The sequence below is a fragment of the Mirounga angustirostris genome, unplaced genomic scaffold (genome assembly GCF_029215605.1).
Source record: "Mirounga angustirostris isolate CCGP_5_RB_7025 unplaced genomic scaffold, mMirAng1.0.hap1 SCAF_5, whole genome shotgun sequence".
Classification (NCBI taxonomy): domain Eukaryota; kingdom Metazoa; phylum Chordata; class Mammalia; order Carnivora; family Phocidae; genus Mirounga; species Mirounga angustirostris.
The window spans coordinates 28738221-28753297 of NW_026991713.1; the positions used below are offsets into that span (position 1 = coordinate 28738221).

Consider the following 15077-nt stretch of genomic DNA (forward strand, 5'->3'; position numbering starts at 1 on the left):
GAAATTGGTGCCACCATTTTGTAGTGGAATCCATGGCAGCAGTCAATGAGGATGGATTTTAGGCTGAGGGATGGATGCCCATGGCACTGGATTCTTTTCAAGTACTTTGGGTCGCTGGTAATTCCAATCTTTAGGAGTATTTACTGTTTAAAAATTACGTGTCTATCTATGTATTTATATTATAATCTATAATCTATAGTTCATCACCTTTATTCCTGATGTTTCTGATGTTCAGATCCTCATACACTTCTTAAGTGAAAGAACCATATTTGCCTAATTTTTTCTGGTTTCTTGCAATATATATAATATTTGATTTTTTTCTGATTTCTTGCAATATATAGAGAGAGAGAGAGAGAGAGAGAGAGAATGTGTGTTTTGGAATTAAGGTGTTGTTTTTGTTCACTATCTACAGACGTTGATTCTTGTCAACAACAAAATTAGCAAAATCAGCCCTGCAGCATTCACACCTCTGTTGAAATTGGAACGACTTTATCTGTCCAAGAATCATCTGAAGGAATTGCCAGAAAAAATGCCCAAAACTCTTCAGGAGCTGCGTGCCCATGAGAATGTGATCACCAAAGTGCGAAAATCTGTGTTCAACGGACTGAACCAGATGATCGTCGTAGGTACAGATATTCTTATAACTCTAAGGCCAGAATTGAAGGTCCACCTTAGAAGATTCCAAGTAAGCGATAGCCGCAGGAAGGTAAATTAGCTAGAGATTACATGTCTTTAGCCTATAGGAGTTAACAGTAGCAAGATTGGCAGAAATGAGATTTTGAATCGTGCCTTATAATGTTTTTATTTCTCGTCCTCGAGGATCTGAGAATGTGGAGAAAACTCTAGGGCCAAAGTCACCCTACTGCATGCCCAAGATGCGGGATGGAATTAAGTAGTGATTAATTAGAGCTATGTGGGGATACTCCATCATGGGAATTGTTTCTATTCTGAACATCTATAAATCATTTGCTTTAAACAATGTATTCTAAGGTTTTGTGTGGTAAAAAATGGTGATTTTATAATTGGCTTACAAGATGCTAATTTCAAATTATTTAACATTTTAATTCATCTCAGGAAAGTAAAAGCCCCATAATAAGTGTGACTTATTAACACTTGTTTTATGTTGATTTCTGTGCAAACCTATGTATGCACTTTAAATAATCTTCTTGTTATTGTTTCTGCCACTATTGCTTTTTCCATAAATCTTTGTGTTTTCTTATAGCATTTGTTTGTTGTTTGTTTTAAAAAGAGAAAATTTTACCTCAGTTTGCTATCCCTTTGAAGAGTGTGTCCTTTAATTTCTCTTTTGTTTCTCAGTCAGATTGTTATCGACCCAAATGTCTCTTAGAATCCTTGTTGAAACAGACACTACTCTGATTTGCAATACCTAATATTGTCCGCTAAAGCTTTGCACTTATTGCATTTGTAGAACTGGGCACCAACCCACTGAAGAGCTCAGGAATTGAAAATGGAGCCTTCCAGGGAATGAAGAAGCTCTCCTATATCCGCATTGCTGACACCAATATAACCACCATCCCTCAAGGTGATAGAAAACTCTCCAAAGCAGTTTGAACACCTAAATCTTAAAACTTTAACATTTAAAAAAAATTGTTTTGGAAATTTAAATGGTGACTGAAGTAGCCAACGTTATTTCTGGTAAATTGTTTACCCTCGGAAGTATTTCTGTTGAGCCTGGATAACCCCTGAGCCATCCAGGCCCATGGTAGAGATGGCTAGACCCTTCTACCTATAAAGTCTCTTCTAAGATACAACTTAACACACAATGATTTCATATTAAAGAATTGGGATTAAAAGAAAAGAATTGTGATAGCACGAAGGAAAAAGTACAGTTATTTAAAAAATAGAATGCCTTAGTGACATTAAAAAAAGATACATGAAGTACTTTGAAATTGAGCCAATTTTTACTTCGAGTCTCCAATCTTTTAGTGAATTCCTTTCCATCATAGGACATCTCAGGCATTATTATCTGAATAAGAGCATCCACAGTGGCCATGCTCTTGTATGATAGTGGCGGTCGTATGTTGTAAAGAGTATGGATTTTGGTCGGTATGCTTGAGTTCAGTTTGTCACTAATTGGCTCTAAGGCCTTGGACAAGTTATTCAATATTTATACCTCAATTTCTTTATTTGTAAAATGGCAATAACACTGATATACAACTCACTAGTTTGTCTTAAAATTAAATAACTAATTAAAGAAGTATCTGGTATGCAAATAAGTAATGGATTAATATTACCATTTATTATTTCTTAAAAATATTTTGACACTCATTTTGCTTAGGCGAAGTGCCAAACCCTGGAGACAGGACAGTGAATAGGGTATACTCCCTGCCTTCAAGGAGCTTATTGCCCGGAGCAAAGCCAGGCAGGTAAAGAGCAGGGCTCACACAGCCTTGGGCTAAGGGTTACCTGGGAGAGGCACAGAAGCCAGTCTTTGTGAATCGGAAAAGAAATCAAATCCCCAAAAAAGCAATTCCTCTAATTCTCACATTTTCCCTGCCCCAGGGTTTTAGTCTCACAAAAGCCCTTCTATATTCTCAAATTTTCCCCTCTATTTGGCCCTTTCTCAGCTTAGATATCTTGTTCTTGGACTGTGTACAAAATGTAGGTTCTTGCCCACAGAAAACAATTACCCTTCACTGTGCTTTCACAGGAACTTCAGCTCCCAAAAAGATACATTCCATAGAATGGTTTCTTACCACCCCTTGCCCTCTCCACAGTCTTTTTGCTACAGAAGATGTTTTATGCCCATAATAGCAACTGCTGGTATAGATAAGATTGATAGATAGATGATAGATGATAGATAGATAAATAGACAGATAGATAGAGATTGATCTACAGTTTTATAAAGCACCTTCATGTTGGTTCTCCAACTTGTTGCACTGTAACAAGTGGGTTTTTTTTTTTGTTTTTGTTTTATCCCCAGGGCAGATGTATATATGTATACATTTATATTTTTAATATACTTTATATTTTAATAATATTTTAAAATTTAAATTATATTTAATTCCATTTTTATATATTACGTATACACATACATCTTGCCCAAACCTATAGAGCTGTAGGAGGTGAAGTAAAAAAGCTGGAATTTAAAGTCCAGGTCTTTTCCACTACTTCATGCTGCCAGATGACTTGTGTTGAACATAATCTTTGATTTTGCTCTCCTTTTTTTTTTTTTTTTTAAAGATTTTATTTATTTATTTGACAGAGAGAGACACAGCAAGAGAGGGAACACAAGCAGGGGTAGTGGGAGAGGGAGAAGTAGGCTTCCCATGGAGCAGGGAGCCCGATGCCGGGCTCGATCCCAGAACCCTGGGATCATGACCTGAGCCGAAGGCAGATGCTTTTAACGACTGAGCCACCCAGGTGCCCCTCCTTCTTAATGCATCCTCCAAAATATGCCTTGGGAACACATTTCATCACTTAGTGACCTGTATTCCTTATGTCTCCTCCCTACTGTAGGTGCTCTTTTCTCACCGTCTCTAGCTTACTTTGATGTATTAAACACTTACTATAAAAATTAGAGTAATCAAGTTTTGTTAAGCACTTATTAATACCAGGTATTGTGCCCAATGCTTTTTATGGATTCTGCTCTATGAATCTCAAACCATTCCTCTATAGTAATACTGTCATACCTGTGTAATAAACGAGGAAAACGAAGCTTAAAGACACGAAGTACATTGTGCCCAAGGCCCTGGGGCTAGGAGGTGGCCAAGCTGGGGCTGTGCCATGCTGATGCGAGTTCATGTGCGTGACCAGCGTACCCTGCTGCCAACTTAAGTCCTCCCTCCTATGCACATTTATGCCAATAAAATAGGTGAGTCTGCCTTTCCTAGGCTTGACCCATATGCCTGAACGTCACCATCCTCCGGGAGTCTTAGTGGCCACACACTATCTACCGTCAATCATGGAAACACAAGGCAGTGGAGTGAAGTGGAGAGTTATGAATTCTTCACGTGGACCATGTGGGTGAAAGGTCTGACTCAGCCACTTAGTTGTTCTGTGACTTTAGGCTAATTATTGCACATCTCCAAAATCTCAGTTTTGCTCTCTATGAAATGGAGGTCTTTTTTTTTTTTTTTTTAATTTTTTAAGATTTTATTTATTTGTGAGAGAGAGAGAGATTGAGAGACAGAGAGCATGAGAGGGAGGAGGGTCAGAGGGAGAAGCAGACTCCCTGCCGAGCAGGGAGCCCGATGCGGGACTCGATCCCGGGACTCCAGGATCATGACCTGAGCCGAAGGCAGTCGCTTAACAAACTGAGCCACCCAGGCGCCCGAAATGGAGGTCTTAATGACATCTATCTTCTAAGGTATTTGTGAGGATTAATAGACACAAATAAGATGGGTAATGTGCATACATAGTATCTGGCCCAAAGTAAGCTTTCAATATATTTACCTTAAAAATGGAAAGGGAAAAGAAAAAAAAAAAAGTAACTAGAGTCCAGTTTCTTAGCTAAATGCTACAGTGGCAAAAGTTAATGGTATTCTTGATAAATTTGCCTCTCTCTATCCTATTGCAAAGTTTTCTTCCACCCTCAGTCTTTCTCTTGACTATATTTTCCTTTTGGCAAACTGATACCGCAGAAGGGAAGACACTTAGAACCTGGGTAAGATTATGGATGTGACGATAATTGTTGTTCTAGAGACACTACATTTTTAAAAACATCTTTACATGGTGATAGGAAAGAAAAGATGTATATTCAATTTGCTTTGTTATATATTCACTTGCTAATTACATATGGGAGGAGTATTTTAAAAATTCACATTTATTTACTCTAAGGAGATTTGAGTGGTTGAAATCCCTTATTCCAAGAGTGACTGTGGTCTCCTGGTATTTAGTCATAAGAACGACTCAGTTGTGATTTTGTCACCGGACCCCAAGACCAGGTTCTTGGGCCTCCAGGTCATAGAAATGAACACTGAACTCAAGAGAAAGAAAGCCGGTGGAGTTTATTAGAGATAGATTGCCTACAAGGGAGCTGACAGCAAAGAGGAACGTTGCTCTCTGAAGGGCTATTGTGCAAGGAATGGAAGAGGCAATTTTCCAGAGGGTCAGGGACTAGAAGTAGGGAAGCATTCTTCAATCCCACCGTCATTAACTTGTGTTCATTACTTCTCAGTGGACACAAGACAATCACAGAATGCCCTTCTCCATGGTTGACATTCTTTTAGGCCTCCTGGAAAATAGAAATATTTGTGCAAGCAGGCTTTAAATGGTTACTTCTAATCTTGCCCAGACACCCATTACTCCTAACGACTATTATCTCGTTTGTTCGCTTTCCCAGAAGGAGGTATTTGCCTCTAAGCGTATGGAAACATTTAACCTTTGCCTCAGACCAGTGGCTCTACAGGGGTGAAGTCCCTCTTGCTTTTCCTATATTGTCTCAATTTCAGTTCCTTCAGTTGAGAGCATGCTATTTTAACTCCCTTTGACCATCTGGGAGCATATTACATTCCCTAGTTGGCAGCTAGATAACCTCTAAAGTTTGGAACTTTGAGTCTGTGTTTCTTCGTCTATGAAAGGGAGGTTCACAAAAGATAATTTGCAAACTAAAAAAATTAAATGAGTTAAGTTAGACAAAGTGTCAGTGTCAGTGTTTGCTATATGACAGACTTTCAGTGAATAGCTTAGCATCTCCCGCACAAAACATAGTGCCATTGAGAAACAAATAATACGTTCAAATCAAATGTGGACTAAACTTTTACATGAAAGAGACAGTATTGACAGAATTCAGTGGTGTGCCATGAACATTTTCATACCAAACATAACCTGCAGTTTTCCACCTTTGTTCCTTATGGACAAATAACCAACACTCTCTGCTAAGCAGATGTTAGTTCGACATGTAACCAATTTGCTCTTTTCTTTGTAGTTGTGGCTATTCTTGTAAGTGGAACAATATGCTCTTTAAAAAGCTGTATAAAAACATCATATATCCTCAGATGGCAGGAGGAAATGAAAATAAAATACTTAAACTTTTATATTAATATTATTACATTTTTAGAAATCATAGCCCTTCGAGAAGTACTATCCAGAGGTTTCACAGATACTTTGGATCTAAAATTATTTCCCCAGGTGGTCTACATGTGGCTGATCACTTCATTCTAGGCCTCTGCATTCCTCTTGTGTAAAGAAACAGTCTTGATTTAAAAGGTCCAAGTAAGCTCTAGCTCTTTCTACATGTCCATGTTGTGGAGGCGTTTGAGTTTTGTTTCATTTGTTTGTTTGTTTTTTAACGTAGAAAAGCTGAATAAGACCAAGGCCCACGAGTTTATCAAGTGTTAGTTACTAATGAGACTCATTACTGAAATACCTCGTTAAATTTGTATATAGGTTTACCTTATACATAATGTCTTTATTATAGTTCAAATGCTTATTTCATTTTATGGTTGTGGTCTTTTATCAGGAACAGTATTAGTTTAGTAACAATGGTGTAGGAAATTAATGAGATTCAGGGTTTGACTTCAGTTCTACAATCGTATCCTAACAATTACTAGGACAAAAATCTACTATGTGATAAACACAGGCCATGTTTCTGTTAAAATCCATCTAGGAGAATAAAAAGTGCTTGTCCTACTTCCAGAAGCATCTATTATTATGAAAGGGATAAAGAAAAAGATAAAAAGCAAAACTGATGGAAAAGATAAAAAGCAAATCCTTTGAAACTATGTCTTTCAGCAAATTGGTGGCCTAGGTGCTCGTTAAGTCTGTGTACATCCTGTAATTACATTTCTCTGCTAATTTAACGTTCTTTTTTTTTCTCTATTCCAGGTCTTCCTCCTTCCCTTACTGAATTACATCTTGAAAGCAACAAAATCACCAAAGTTGATGCATCTAGCCTGAAAGGACTGAATAATTTGGCTAAGTAATAATATTCTTTCATGACCTTTTACCAGTAAAAGTGCCTGCAAGCTCCGAATTAGAAACACAGTGGGTGGTTGCTGACTGTTTTTGTTGTTGGTCCTAACAACCTCAAACCTCAGCAGGCCCAATTATTTCTTTAAAATACAATGAAATAGTGTACTTACCATAACCATGAAAATTATCTACCATATTGTTTTTAGATTAAGACATATCTTCTGTACAAGGTATCCGATTAAATCAGTATGTTCATTCAATATGTTCTAATTTAGTAGCATTTAACAGAACGTTAAGTAAATTATAACACAGTGTTCAGAATTTGAAAATGCTTTAAAATGGAAGTTACCAAGACATGGACATATTGGGCATCCCACCCTATAGTATTGGAATAATTATGATGAGATTCTCTCACTTCTGTTCTTTGAAGAGTTTAAAATGTCTCTGGACATTTAGTGTAGTCTAACAAAAGAACTTATTTATTTATTTTTTAACAGAAGATTAACTTTTTTTTCCTGGTAGATAATCATTCATTCCTTTCCTGCTTTCTAGCCTAACTTTAATCTTTCTACATTAACAATCTGGTTAAGTAATAAAAAGAGGGGAATGCTTGCAAACTATTGGCTTTATCTTCGAGAAACACTCGGCTCTTGAACGGTATTACTGAATGTTCTTACAAAGGAGCACGCTGTTATGCCAAATTGATTCACTCCACTTTTATCTTTATAAATTTTATGGTAGATAAATAAATATAAAATATATCATTTATCCTTGAGAATGAGCTAAGACCAGATGACGTATAACACAGCTTTTCTCATTTCTGTGGAGATTTCCCATGAGCCGGTGGACAGTGAGGGCTGAAGGTAAGCGTGTCCATACGACTCTAGCTATAGCATCTTACCCTGGTGGCTCAAATGATACGAAATCACTTATCTAAAGATATTTGAATTATAGTCTCTAATACAGCAAATATATTTCAAAATAGCACTATGCATCCCTGACCTTTCTTTGTGATTTTGTCCCTCTAGCTGCAGAACAACATAGGAAGATAAGTTACATTGCATATTGCATAGAACTGTCTTTAGGACAGCTAGTAGTTGTAGTAATAAGAGTAGAGGTGAACAATAATTTAATTCCAAATATGATAAATCATTAATAATATTTGTGCCTTTTTAGAAGAAAAATTCATTTTGTACTGAAAGTGGTATGGAGAGTTTTTTTAAAAATTCCATTCATTAAATTGGAACAGACTGACCCAAGTGGCCAAGCAAACTTTTCTGATTCTTGAATTTATCAAACAAATTTCCTTTTGGAATCAAGTCCAGAAAAACCTGTCTATGAAACCATCACATCCTCACGTGGTTTACTCTTCACTGATGTTGGAACATGAGAGGTACTTTCGTGTTGAACATCAAAACCGTGAAAAGAAGAAAAAAAATGATCTTGGAACATTGTTGCAGGGCAAATATTCCAATTAGTTATTAGGAAAAAGTGGGAAGAAAATAGTATATGCCTCTCTCCAAAAATATGAGATGGTTTTCAGGCAAACTTCCCTTCTGTTACACATGTATATATCTATGATCATCTCTCTTACTAGGTGGATTTTATACTTTGAGGAAAGAATCATGGTTTTTGAGCTGTGTGTCCTCTGCCTTCATAAGCCTAGGATAATATCACGAATGTACTAGGTCCTCAAAAACATTTATTGATTGAATATATAAATAAATCATCAGAAAAGTGAAGTTTCTTTGAATCAATTATTAGGAATATCACATTCTAAAACTGAATTAGCCCAAAATTGGATATGGGATTTGAAGTGTTATAAGGAATAGGAGACATGTTTCTATAATAGAAAAGAAAAGACCAGAAAAAAAAGAGATAAATGTCTAAGACTGAGGGGAAAACAAAATGTTCTCAGCCAAGGTGCCAGGTTAATAATCCATAGCTAAGATAAACTAACAGTTTTATTAATAGCCTAAAATCAATATACCGTGATCTCAGTTATTTGAAATACAAAGCCATGATTAAAATGGAAAGACTTTGGTTACATAAACTGAAATCTAAATCCCAAAATGGCTCAAAGATGAGAACTACCTGAAGGCAGGCAAAAACCATCCTATAGAAAGTTCCTAAGCCTATTCCATTACATTTGAAGTAGCCCAGTAGACTCCTCCTCTTTCTCTTGGAGCTAGAATTCTGGCTCTCTTTCATGACCTTGTTGTCTCATCCCTGGGATCCTCTCTCTGCTCTTTGGGATTGGCAGCACCCTGGTTTTGATGGAGAGTCATACATCGCCAGAATGCCAAATACATTAACCTTATCTCCAAGTCGACTTCTGACTTTTGAATCCCATTTACTAGGAAGAGACCTCACAGCTGCAGAAGTTTGACCTTTCATGCATTTAATTTAAAAAATGCAACCCAAACCTTTGAGTGGCATTGTATAAGAAATGTCAAAGGGGCCAAGAAAGAGACACTTAGGTTAGAGATCAAGGCCAGAAGCTGGGAATGTTGGCACCAGGCAAATTCAGATAGTAACAGATGGTCAGTGATAAACTCAAACGAAAGGAAGATGCTAATTCTGTTAACCTTCCTGGCAGGGACGTTTATTGATTCATTAGATCCTTCTGCCTTTTATTTCCAATGAATACATTTATATAATAAATATATGATTATTTGATTTCCAAAGTGACCAAGATGATAATAGTATTCCTTTTAGTTTCCTCTGGCGTGAATTCATTATATTCATTATACAGAGAAATCAATCCAACAGCTATTCATTGATCGTAACAAGCTCTGTGTTAATAGTGGGTATGCCACAAAACAGTCACTTTTCTCTAGGAGAGACACACAGGTACATAGTCCCTTGAGTTTTTTAAGAGGGTGACAACAGGAACATTTATTAGGGGATGCCTGTCAGAGGAATTTCAAAGAGAGTGACTCTAAGCTGGGAACTTAAGAACAAATGGGCTTTATCCAAGTGCAGAAAGGTTGGAAAAAGCATTCTAGGCAAAGGGAGCAGTAAGTGCAAAAACGAAGAAAGTCCTTCTCCGTTGACTGGATAAATCACACAAATGCCTGTGAGGAGGGCAGCCTTGAGCAGTGCACGCATTCATTTCTGCTTTCCTTTGCAGGTTGGGACTGAGTTTTAACAGCATCTCTGCTATTGACAATGGCACGCTAGCCAACACTCCTCATCTGAGGGAGCTTCACTTGGACAACAATAAGCTTATCAGAGTACCTGGTGGGCTGGCGGAGCATAAGTACATCCAGGTAATGCAATACCACTGACTAGTGTGAGGAGTATCTAGGGAGTGAACACTCCCTACCGGGATGTTAGGAGACAGGAAGGGAAGCTTTGCTTACAAATCTTTTTGCAGAAAGATTTTTTTAATATTCATTCTGGTTTCATGAAAAACATAGGTTTATTTTTTTAAAAAGATTCATTTATTGTTTATTTGTCAGAGAGAGAGAGCACAAGCAGGGGGAATGGGAGAGGGAGAAGCAGACTTCCCGCTGAGCAGGGAGCCTGATGCAGGACTCGATTCCAGGATCCTGGGATCACGACCTGAGCTGAAGGCAGATGCTTAACAACTGAGCCACCCAGGCATCCTGAAAAATATAGGTTTAAATGATATTTTTTTAAATAGGACTATTACCTTAAATTTATTATAGTGCTGACTTCCAGAATATAATATTTTTAATGAAGCAGGCAAGGTGGTTTGAAGTCATTGATCACTCTAACAAACATACTGGTTGAAAAAGATGATATAATCTGTTAAGTATAGATATGGAATAAAATAGCAATTGTAACTTTTAATTCAACAGATGTCAGGTAGGTCAAAAGGGAATGTTAAGCTAGCAATGTACCTGAGTTAACTCTTTATAGATTATGGGGTTATAGTACATTCATAAGGACAAGAAGATATGGTCCAGTGGTCCACTGTGGTAACAGAGCTTTCTAGTCTGTAATCTATAAATGTAAGGCATGCTCATTAGTTTAAATAGTAACAATATTTTCATGTATAATAGAATAAGACTTCCATTGTTACTTTGAGGAAATAGAACAAATATGTTATTCAAAGTTTATATTTAAAAAAGTTAATAATGTGGTTATTCACAGATTTTATGTATTTGCTTATTTTATCTAATTTTTTGGTTTCTTTAAAGGTTATATTTAAATTGTTTCTTTCAGAAATTTACATAGGTTCTTAGTTCAATCATGATGATTCAGAAATTATATGTTGGAGAGCCTGGGTGGCACAGTCGGTCGAGTATCAGACTCTTGGTCTCAGCTCAGGTCATGATCTCAGGGTTGTGAGATGGAGCCCCACATTGGGATCTGTGCTCAGCGTGGAGTCTGCCTAAGATTCTCTCTCCTTCTCCCTCTGCCCCTCCCCACTGTGCTTGTGCTATCTCTCTCTAATAAATAAATAAATCTTTAAAAAAAAATTATACTTTGACATTGATGTTCTATTATAAATAAATCCTTTTTATAAAGTTGCCATTTTGGTAATGTTTCCACTTCTTCACTTGGGGTTCAAGATAGGTTTATCCCTTACTCTGCTGTCAGTTATGTCAATATGTTACTAATCTCTCTTCTTTTTTTTATTGAGTTGTGACAAAAACTCCAAATGAAATGGATATATCATGATTTACATAAGGTTTCTGTTGGTGGTGGGCATTTTTTTTTGGGGGGGGCAGTTGTTTTGTTTTCATTTTTATATCCTAGAATAATCAGTTTTACCTTCTTGATTGCTGTTTTTCAAATGTCAGTCTGGATGTATTACTGAGTTAATAAAATAAGTTTAATGAGTTAATTAAGAACATTTATGGTATAGGCTAGGCTAGGCTAGGATAGGTTAGAATGAATGGAAAATAAAATATCAATGTAATGGTAAGTATTTCATAAAAACTTTGTTTAAATGCACAGATTTACATATGCTAAATACATGTATTGTGTTTCTTATGGTGGATCACAGAGAAAAAATTATAAAACATGCTATTTTGAAATCTTTGTTTAATATTAACAAATCTCATGGGCATTCACACAAGGGCCTCACTCTTGGTTTTTCATCTCTAATTGGCTATCCATGCATCCATTTCACCTCCCTTCTTATAGGCTCTTAGGGATTTCACCTACTTTACTGTCTTTTTTGTAAGTATATAATTCAGTTATTTTTAGCAAAATTATATAGTTCTTCAACTATCACTACAATCCAGTTGGTTTTTTTTTAAAGATTTTATTTATTTGAGAGAGAGTGTGAGCATGAGCAGGGAGTGGGCAGAGGGAGAAGCAGGCTCCCCACTGAGCAGGGAGCCTAAAGTGGGAGTTAATCCCAGCCCTGAGATCGTTAACCTGAGCCAAAGACAGACCCTTAACTGACTGAGCCACCCAGGCACCCCCACCACAATCCAGTTCTAGCACTTCTCACCTCTTACTTTTTCTAGTCAATTTTCAATCTCATCTTCTGCCACAGGAAATCATTCATCTACTTTCCACCTCCATGGATTTGCCTTTCCTGGACATTTCATATAAATGGAATCACTTATTGTAATGATCTTATGTATCATAGCATGAGTCATAGCATGTATCTGTAGTTCATTCATTTTTATCAGTGAATACCATTCCATTGTACGGATATACCACATTTTGTTTGCTAGCACTACACTTTTTGATTCCTGTTGCTTTTGATTGTGTTTTAAAGATGGGAGTGAAGGTCTTTCAACTTTGTTCTTATTTTTTTTAATCTTTTTTTTTTTAGATTATTTATTTATTTATTTGAGAGAAAGACAGTGAGTGAGTGAGTGAGTGAGAGAGCATGGGTGGGGGAAGCAGACTCTGCTGTGAGCAGGGAACCTGATGCGGGACTTGATCCCAGGACCCCAAGATTATCACCTGAGCCAAAGGCAGATGCTTAACTGACTGAGCCACCCAGGCCCCCCAGCTTTGCTCTTATTTTTCAAAATTGTTTTGGCTATTCTTATTTCTTTGCATTTTCATATAAATTTTAGAATCAGCTTGTTCATTTTTGCAAAAATAGCCTGCTAGGGCTCTAATAAGGATTGTGGTGAATCTATAGATCAATTAGGGGAGTACTGTCATCTTAATAATATTGAGTGTTCCAATTCATAAGCATGGAATATCGCCATTTCATATTATTTAATTTCTCACAGCAATTTTTTTTCATTTTTAGTGTACACATCTTACAATTCTTTTATTAAATGTATCCTTATTTTCTTTACTCTTTTTGATGCTGCTGTGAATGAATTATTAACCTTGATTTCATTTTTGAATTTTTTTTGCTAGTATATGCAAACACAATTGATTTTTGTATATCAATCTTCTATCCTGGTACTGTGCTGAAATCGTTTTTAGTTGCAGAAGTTTTTGTGCACTTCTTTGGATATTCCATATTTGGGATCATGTCATTTGTGAATGAAGTCAGTTTTAATTATTACTTTCTTGTCTGAATTATTTCATTTATTTTTCTTGCTTCATTGCACTGGCTAGAATCTCCAGTGCAATACTGAATAGAAGTGATGAAATTAGACATCTTTGCCTTGTTTACTATTTTAAGAGAGAGGTGGACATTCAGTCTTTTACTTTTCAGCATGATGTTAACTACAGGTCTTTTGTAGATGCTCTTTATCAAGTTGAGAAAGTTCTCTTCTATTCTTAAGCTTACTGAAAATTTTTATCATGAATGTGTATTCAAATGCTTTTTGTGTGTCTGTTGAGATTATCATGTGGTTTTGTCTTTTATTTCTTTAATATAGTATATTAAGTTAATTAATTTCCAGTTAAATGGGTTTTACATCCCAGAGATAAATCATGCTTGGTCTTGGCCATGGTGTATAGTCTTTTTTTATGTTAGGAGATACAGTTTCCTAATATTTTATTGAAGTTCTTTGTCTATGTTTATATGAAATATTTGAGGGTGCCTGGGTGGCTCAGTCAGTTAATGTCTGCTTTCGGCTCAGGTCATGATCCCAGGGTCCTGGGATCAAGTCATGCATCAGGCTCCCTGCTCTGTGGGGAGCCTGCTTCTCCCTCTCCTCCCTGCTTGTGCTCTGTCTCTCTATATCTCTGTCTCTCTCTCTCTCTCTCAAATAAACAAATAAAATCTTAAAAAAAAAAAGAAATATTTGATTGTAGGTTGTGTGTGTGTGTGATGATTTTTGTCTTGCTTTAATATTAGAAAATACTGACTTCCTAATGAATTGGGAATATAGTTTTCTTTTTTACACAGACTAATACTTGCTTTATGTCTTGATATTGTTTTCTCTCGCCTTCAGTATTAGTCATAAACTCTAACCAAACATATCTCCCCTTTCTTGCTAATCATTGCTAGGAATTAGAGAATGGCAAATGAAAAGAAATTTTCAGTTTGCGAATTATAAAAAAAAAAGTACTTGCAGGTATTGTTTGTCTTTAATATTCCTCATTTCTGTTTTTATGTGATATCTATTGTTCTCCTTCCAAACCCTTTCTTAAACAAGGCCCCTTTCACCTGCATGTAAGTGTGAGTGTTCTGGTAAATGGAACAATATTTTAAGTTAATTATTATGAGGGAGAACCTCATAGGTTTTATAATGTACTTTAGAAATTGTTGCCTTCTTATTATATTTTAACTTTGGTTGTATAAGTCACTTCTTGCTCTTCAGAATTCACATGTACATAATAGAAGTAAAAACCCATTTCTAAAGTCCTTTTCATAACTCTGATATTTAATTTCCCTGAGAAAAATCTATTAACAAGTTACCATTATCTTAAATGTAATCATAAAATACATTTCAGAAAAATTCTATTGAACAGTAGACGTATATTCATAAGTAGAATTTGTAACACACAGTACATTGTTATTAAAACTTTCTAGGTCTATTCATTTCCAAATGCTCAGTGTTTCTTAGGGTTTGTGATAATTTTGATTCTAATACTGCCTGTACACTTTTTCTTCACTATATATTACTTCCTCATTTTGTATAATTTCATTAAAAGATACATCATTTTATCTTTGCCCTGAAAACATAATATTCCATGTAGACACAATTTATGAAATAACATGAATCTATTCTTGTATTCATTCAACATATATTATTGAACACCTACTCTGTTCTAGTAGACACTAAAGATATAAACAAAACAGAACAAGTTTCTTTCCTCATGGAGCTTTTATTCTAGAGGAAAGAAAAACAGAC

At 36.1% G+C, this 15077-nt stretch overlaps 1 protein-coding gene across 2 annotated transcripts in view; it reads left to right on the forward strand.

The window, feature by feature from the left end:
* The window catches only part of DCN (decorin), a 43396-nt gene that overhangs the window by 26542 nt on the left and 1777 nt on the right, over nucleotides 1-15077 (forward strand). For both annotated transcript variants that reach the window (XM_045872866.1, XM_045872865.2), the window contains exons 4-7: nucleotides 413-626; nucleotides 1430-1543; nucleotides 6790-6883; nucleotides 10010-10148. In XM_045872866.1, the coding sequence (XP_045728822.1) occupies nucleotides 413-626; nucleotides 1430-1543; nucleotides 6790-6883; nucleotides 10010-10148 (561 nt within the window). The remainder of the gene's footprint in view (nucleotides 1-412; nucleotides 627-1429; nucleotides 1544-6789; nucleotides 6884-10009; nucleotides 10149-15077) is intronic.